This window comes from Alexandromys fortis, unplaced genomic scaffold (genome assembly GCF_014885135.2).
Source record: "Alexandromys fortis isolate MF-2015 unplaced genomic scaffold, M_Fortis_MF-2015_v1.1 scaffold_24, whole genome shotgun sequence".
Lineage (NCBI taxonomy): Eukaryota > Metazoa > Chordata > Mammalia > Rodentia > Cricetidae > Alexandromys > Alexandromys fortis.
The window spans coordinates 15,542,130-15,549,748 of NW_026067906.1; the positions used below are offsets into that span (position 1 = coordinate 15,542,130).

General features: G+C 43.3%; 1 protein-coding gene across 1 annotated transcript in view; it reads left to right on the forward strand.

The window, feature by feature from the left end:
• The first annotated feature begins 2,667 nt into the window (after positions 1–2,667).
• Ptprr (protein tyrosine phosphatase receptor type R) overlaps positions 2,668–7,619 on the forward strand; it is a 242,383-nt gene continuing 237,431 nt past the window's right edge. The window contains exon 1 of the mRNA XM_050135577.1: positions 2,668–2,725. Coding sequence (XP_049991534.1) covers positions 2,668–2,725 — 58 coding nt within the window. The remainder of the gene's footprint in view (positions 2,726–7,619) is intronic.

A 7,619-nucleotide genomic window follows, 5' to 3' on the forward strand; every position in this document is an offset into this window, starting at 1 on the left:
TGCAGCATTGTTTTGTTACTGTAGCAATGCCATCTTTCTAGAGACTTAGGTAAGTTTGAAAATTATTTTAGAGGGGAAAAAATATTAGGGCAGCCCACATACCAGAAGTTATAGCTAAGAAGGATTCTATTCCTCGTACCTCCAAGCTCAGGTACATAGTGTATCTGGGAGGTAGATAATTCAGCAAGAATTCCAGCCAGGCTACCCGCAGTTTTGGCGCTTCTCATCTGAATGACTTTCATCGTTTTTGAACATGGATGCTGTGTGAGGTGTTATTCCGGGCAGCTGGGATACACAAAGTAAGTAAATCCATCAAAAGTCCCTGTCACTGTAAAGGTTACATTCTAGGGCCAAAGAAGGAGTGTGGATGAGAGAATATAAGCAAGTCTCTGGGGTATATCAATAAGTTCTACGGTAAAGGGATACATAGAAAAAGTGACTCTTGGGTAAAGGGGAAAGACAGCTTGAGTGGAACTCTAGTCCGCAGAAATGGAGCCCACCATACCCCCAGGAGTAAGTGGATCAGTTGCAAGCGCAATGCTTCCTCTGTTTCTATTTTTAGGAGAGAAAGCCTGACAAGGTATAAAAAATACATGTCATCATCTCGCTCTACCTGTTGGAGTGCAATTCCTGGCCTCATCTCTCAGAGCTGGGGATAAAATAAATCATAAAAGAAATAGATGGTATCGCCCGAGCACTCAGATCCCCTGAGGTCCCGCCTAATTTAGGCTCTGTTGGCTATCTTCTTTCCCATTAGCTGCCCCCATCTTCAGGGGATAGAGGAAGAGAGCACTGAATGAGACACACAGTTCAGTTCAACGAGCACCTTTTAATACCTCTTTTTTGGCTAGCACGATTTTATGCAATTTACGTTAATGCAAAATTCAGAGGTTCTCAGTTGAGGAAATGTGTGCCGCAGATAAAGGAACTATCTGAAAAAATATATTACAGAGCTCAATAAACAGGGAAGAGGCAAAAAACTGAAACATTGTAATCCCAGAGCTTGCTGACAAAAAAAGGGGGGGGGCAAATTAGACCTCTGTAAGCTCTGCTGTGGCAGTGGTCCAAAGTGATGGTCCATTAACTAAGAGGCAGCAGCCAGATCCATGGACAGAAGCAGAACGATGAACAGTCCTGAAATCACATAGGGAAGGGAGCCTGGCTGAGGGATATGTTGGCTTAGAGTAGTAACCACTTGATTAATAAGAATCTCCACCCTACCAATGTAGATAAAGAAATTCAAAGCACACACATTCTGCAGCTTGTGGTGGCCTCGCTAAAGACACAGCTGGATCAAATGTGGCTAGTCGACGAAAAGATGAAAAGACTGGACTGCCTGGCTCGTCCAGAGGACCCAGGTCCTATTCCCAGCTCACAACCATCGAGACTTCCAGTTCTAGGCTTCTGGAAAACCTCTTCTTACCGCCAAGGGTATGAGGCACAGGTGTGGTGGACAGACATGCATACATTCAAAGTACCCATATACATACATACGTGTGTGTATAGTAATTGACTTAAGTTCCATCACATTACGTATATTATATATCACATATGTAATATATCATCTATGATAATTTTATGGAAATAATTAACTTAGGTTCCATCATAGTGTATAGGTTACATTTATATGAAATATATAATAAATATGTGTATATTTGTATACACACATATATATGGACATAATGTATATATTACATTATGTTCATAATCAACAAAGACCATCTCTTTCCTTCAATTTCATGGACACACTTCCCAACCGGGTAAGTATGACCTCCCTGCTTTCAGCCACTACAATCACAGACTTGAAGCTTGAATCTCCTGGAAGTACAAGGGTTGAGGGAAAGAAGCATGAGGAAAGCTAATGGACAAGAAGGGGGCGCTCTCAGGATACCCAGCTAACCTGCACACTGCAGGCTTGCCCGAGCAGGCCAGAACTCGCTGCTAGCCTTTGCTCCTGTAAGGTAGAAGCAAACAGCGAAGCTGGTCAGCCTGCAAAGAGTCCCAACAGTGAGCTAAGTCCTAGGGTAAACCTAGTGCAAGGAAAGGACCCAGATGGGTGGCTCCTTCCATCTCCCTCTTTGGTTTCTGTAAACACGGCCCCGCCTCTCCCCGCCCCAGTTCACTCCTCCCCACGCCCAGATTTTGGAGGGACCCAGGTCGCTAAAGCTGGCCTCGAGCCCAACCCTCCTCCCCGCGGAGCTTGCACCCCCTCCAGCCTCAGCTAAGACCCGGAGAGGTGGAATTTCGATTTGAAACTCCTGAGACAGGGCTGGCGCTGGGCATGCTCAGTGCCGCTGCGCGTCGGGCTGCTGCTAGCTGCACTGGTAGCAGAGGTGCTGCCTGGCTCCGAGACTGGCTCTGGAGTCCACCCCACTGTCACCGCCTGCTGCGGGCTACCAGAAGGCCAAGCTCTCATCTCCTTTGAGTGCCTTGCCCCCGCCCGCCTCGAGTCACCATCACCCGCAGCATCCTGCCCACCCCTTAGGGAGGTGAAGCCAGAGCTGGGCTCTGTCGGCGGCGCCACACACCGTTCTGCGAACCCCAGCCGAGGACCCTTTCATCGGATGCCTGGGATCAGAGGACTCTTGGCAGTGGTCCTCTCAAACAACACTTTGCTTGGAGTGGGGTCGCGGCGGAGTTTCTCCTCCGCCCCTCAATGCACACACTATGAGGAGAGCAGTCGGTTTCCCGGCGCTGTGCCTGCTTCTTAATCTTCACGCTGCAGGTAAGGGCTTGCGGGGCTCAGAGCTGGAGCTGAGGATAAGATGAGAAGCATGCTTAAGGACTCCCGGGAAAGCCTGCCTAGAAGGAGAAGGTTTGGGATAGCATCTGAGGGGTGAGAGAGTGCACCTGTTGGAAGGCTGGCTGGACCTGAAAACTTATGCTAAAATCAGCACTTCATTTTTTACCTTGCACGACTACGGGTGAACATTTTTAAATTTGAATGTAGATTTGTTTCCCCCCTCCATCCAGCTCCCCTGCTTGTGCTTCTAGGCTTTGACTTGGTTGCACAGTTTGCAGGAGAGAGACCAGACATCCTGCTGGATGGAGCCCTCTCTACTGCAGCAGCTACATCTGTAAGGTTCCACGGTTTAGTGAGCGAGCGCTCACAGGGGTGCCCTGGCTGTAACCTGACGAACCACATCTCTGCCCCTAACAGCCAAATACATGGTTTATTAACTGCGCTGCTCCAGGCTGTTTGGGCTCCTGCTCTTGTCACTCCAATTTTCTGAACCAATAAGAGTCAAGAAAGGTTCCAAACGGGAGCCTCTTCTCTCTTTCAGCACCATGGTCAGTATCCGCAGTCAGTAAAGATAAACCCAGCCACAGGGAAACCAAGCTAGGGCTTATCACTGTCTCCATAGAGTAGGTTGGAAGAGAGACAGGGAGAGAATGCAACCAAATAAAAATAGATTCGATACGAGAAACGATATCAGGTCTAGGGAGGCAAAGCCAGATAAAGTGCCTCGGGATTTTATATTCAGTGTCAACTGGCACCTCTAATACAGTGAACAGACACGCTGGACTGCACTCTGTATGATTTTCACACACACACACACCCCAAAATAAAACAAGCCAGAGCTGTTTTAGGGACCCTGCTATGACAGCAGTTGCCCATGCAATATCCCTGTAGCTTTTCTTCGAGTTTGGTTCTCATCTGGTCATACACATTTATTTCTCTAAGTACATTGAGTGGGGGTGCATTATATTACTGTGTCCATAAGCACAAAACATGGCTGTGAGACAGTAATCCTTGTGGTAGTTCTTTAAAAGAGTGGGTGCTGTTTTTTCCATATTTACAATAACGGGAATAAAATATAGTACTTTCTTTTCCTAGCGATTGCTTAAGTGCTCTGTGAATTTAGAAGCAAACGATGTATAGGAATAAGACTATAATTAAGTATGCATGTTAATTATTATAATTACAACATTACATTGTGGTGTTTTAGGTGGTTCTCCAGTGTCTTGAACATCAGTGGGAGAAAAAGCTATAACTTGGTTATTAAATTATTTGGAAATAACTATAATGAATCACTTCATTGCCATATACAATTACTTAATGTTAAAATATAGGATGAAAAGCATACAGGCTGTTCTTGTTTTCCATTCCACAGTATTTAATGCCACCCTTGACAGAAATAACCATTGCCAAAAAAGTTTTCATTGCTATCAAGTTAAGTCATTAATTATCTGATAAAAACATCAGTGTAGTTATTTTTGATACATATCAAATATATATAATATTTATATATAAAAATGTTGAGGATTGTAATGTATGCATCTTAGGTAGTTATAATCATAAAGTTATAAATAGACTTGATGTTAAGTGTGTGGAAAAATATTGCTATTTTGTTATAGATGAACCCTAAGGATAAGGAAAATAGAGGACTTTTTTTCATCACATGGGAAACCTAGAAATCTGTATTCCCTGGTGAACCTGCAGCTTTGCCTAGGGGGTGTTGCCAAAGTCAAAGCAAAACACTCTGGTTTTTGTTAATTTTCAGAAAGACTAAAAAGAAGAGCAAACGATTTTAGCTTCCTAAGGCAACAAGTGCATTGCTATCCATTTCAGATTTCAGTCGCAGTAAGCTACATAGGCGTTCATTGTTTAATACAGTGCTTTAGGGTAGTGTTTTGTCAAAACAGATTGCAAGCCTGATATTGTAGTTGTCTTGCCAGCTTCATTTTGGATCCAATTTAATTTTAAACAGCAATTTGTGGGTCACAAGCTGTCATCAGATTAAAATACATCACAGTTACCTAATAATACTGTTTGGGCTTTTCATTAGAACTCAGATAAACACAGATTTCTTGATCTATGCTCCCATCGAATTAGGTAATAAGAAAATGAGAGGCTAGGAGAACAAAGATCAAGAAGCCTCTAACCCTTTTACTTGTTGAATGTCTGAGTTTATCTCTTATGAAGAGAGCCACACTCCCAGGTCTGAGGCTGGCTTTATAAAGGAAGGCAGTGACATTTGTACATTTTAGCCTCCAGGCTGAAAAGCTAATTGATCCCTATCACTTATGCCCAGGCCACAAGCAACCACTTAATGGTGGCACAAATGATGGTATCTAAGAATACTCTAGAAATGGGGTAAATTAAATAATGGGATGGGATGTAAGTGTTCTCAACTGTACTGGGAATTGTTGCCTGGGGCATGGCCCTGTCTTTAAAGATAAGGCTGCAAATCACTTTCAATATGAGTGTTATCTCCAATTACTTGTCATGGCTGCCTATGGCGTGGTGACCCTGAGGCCTGTCAGTATCAATAGGGGGTAAAAATCGTGATCTGTTTGTAATGCCTGTGCGAAGGGAGTAGAGTGTGCAATGCAATTGTCATTCCTGCATAAGATAAGCCAAAGGAGATGCAAAGCTCATAGCTTGATAGAGAAGTTGAATGTTATATGACAGCTGTTTGCCATAGATATAAGGAAACAACTCTACTTATTGCACATCTAGTTGCTCATCCCACAGGCAAGAATAACAAGATATAGTGTCAACTGACAACATAGTTTAGAAGGGGGGGGGGGGGTAAATCAGGTTTCCAGATCTATTACTGCATAGACCATGAACATCAAGTTCCTATACAGCTAAGAAAACTTTCATCCCATGCCATCAGCCAGTTTCTACACAAAAATGCCATCATTTCTGTCATCATAAAATAAGGGCTGGAAACTCGGGCGAAACCAGATCTAATAGAGCAGGACACTATCAAGTTAGTGGTGACAAATCCTTTTTGCTTGCCTGCCCTTATTCGTCACACCTTCTGGGATCCAGTGTCACAAATATAATTCCAGTTCAGAAGCCCACATTATATACATGCTAGAGGCAACTAAAAGCCACGCCAATGATGAAATTGCTCGAAGAATAACTGTGTGGAAGATCCACAGACAGCCTATTTACTTCAGTCCTCCCTCTCATCCTTGGCCCAATGAGTCAGATTCCAATTGAGGAGATTATGATAATGTGGTAGTATTTTCAAAGCCAAGCAGTAAATTTCTCCTGATAGCCTTAAAGTTATCATCTAAAAGCTTCCCTTCCCAGCTGAATGCTGTGATAAGAGAAAGACTCACTTCAACCCATGACACTGCCCTCGGCATTGGAAAAAGGGAGGGGACCGCAGATTTCCACCTTGTACTTCCCAAATTACACACACTTCTTCAGGATGTGTCTCAAAGGTACCCTTTGACTTCCAGAGAACTACTTAGCAAATTTAGCTAGTCTTCCAAAAGGTCTGAGTTCCTGTCATGGAGTCATAAGGATCTAGGATGTCATTTGCGAAGTCGCATGCTCAAGAAAAAGAGCAGACTACCAAGAAAATAATGTAAGATACTTTCTGATTTTATAGTGCCCCTTGATAGTTCAAAATCAAAGATTTCCCAAAACCAACACAGTCCTTACAATTCCCCAGACCTGTTGGATTTTCTCCTTCCATTGTCTTTCACATATACCACCCCCCCCCCATTACTTTCTTCTCTTTACCAATTTCTGGTCACATTGGTCTCCTTCTTCCTAGAAAATATCAGGCATGTATGAATCTTGCATATTATTTTTTTTTACTTTGTCAAAGAAAGTCATTTCATGGCTTAACCTATCAATGATTTTAGATTTTGGTCTTTACCAAAATTTTACCTTTTTAGTGGCAATTTCTCTTCTGAGCGTCCTTCATATTCCCCTCTCTTAGACTGATATCATCCCTTCCTCAATTTTCTTCCCAGAGGTCATACCATCTAGCATAAAAATACTTTTCTTGTTTGTTTATTGTGTTCCCTTCTCTACATGGAAATGTAAGTCCTTGAGGGTTATTCGTCTATTTTGATTTTGGCTGTATTTATCAGATATCATGTCCTTTCTAGTACATAGGGTGTTGTGTGACACGACTTTTCCTGGGGAGATGAAACACACATATGCCTACTTATCTCAGATAGGGATCCAATGACAGACCAAAGTACAAAGACCACCAAAGTCTAATTTGGTGAACCAATGAGTTTTGTGGGGGTAACGTACAGTAATAAGGGTGAGGATTTACTTACATGAGAAGAAATGACTCAAAGATAGTTGCATGCATCACCAAAGACCACCCTGGCATGGATGGCAATTCAAAAAAAAAAAAAAAAAAAAACTGGGAACCTGGAGCATACTCCACCCTGCACTACAACAGGCTGGAAAGTGTCATTTCTAGGTGACTTGTTTGTTCTAAACCTCTTCTAGGCAGATGGTCTGGTCTCAGAGTCTTCTTTGTAGCTCTGCCTACCTGCGTGTTAATCTTTGCAGCCTTTAATATTTTCTCTTGGGAGGGGGGGCCTAGTCAATCTGGTTAGTTTCAGGGACTTCCTGAAGCCAATTTTCTGGTTTAAGGATCTTCCCTGCAGGATAGAGTGTTTCAATCTTCAAGAAAACTGCTACAAGGTGAGCATCCAAACTGCCTAGGCTCCCACAAAGCCAGTACGTGCAGTAGGATCAAAAACCCAATGGTACCTATTGGTTTCGTGGGAGCCTAGGCAGTTTCGTGGATACTCACCTTACTAGTCCTGGATGGAGGTGGGTGGTCCTTGGACTTCCCATAGGACAGGGAACCCTGATTGCTCTTTGGGCTGACAAGGGAGGGGGGCTT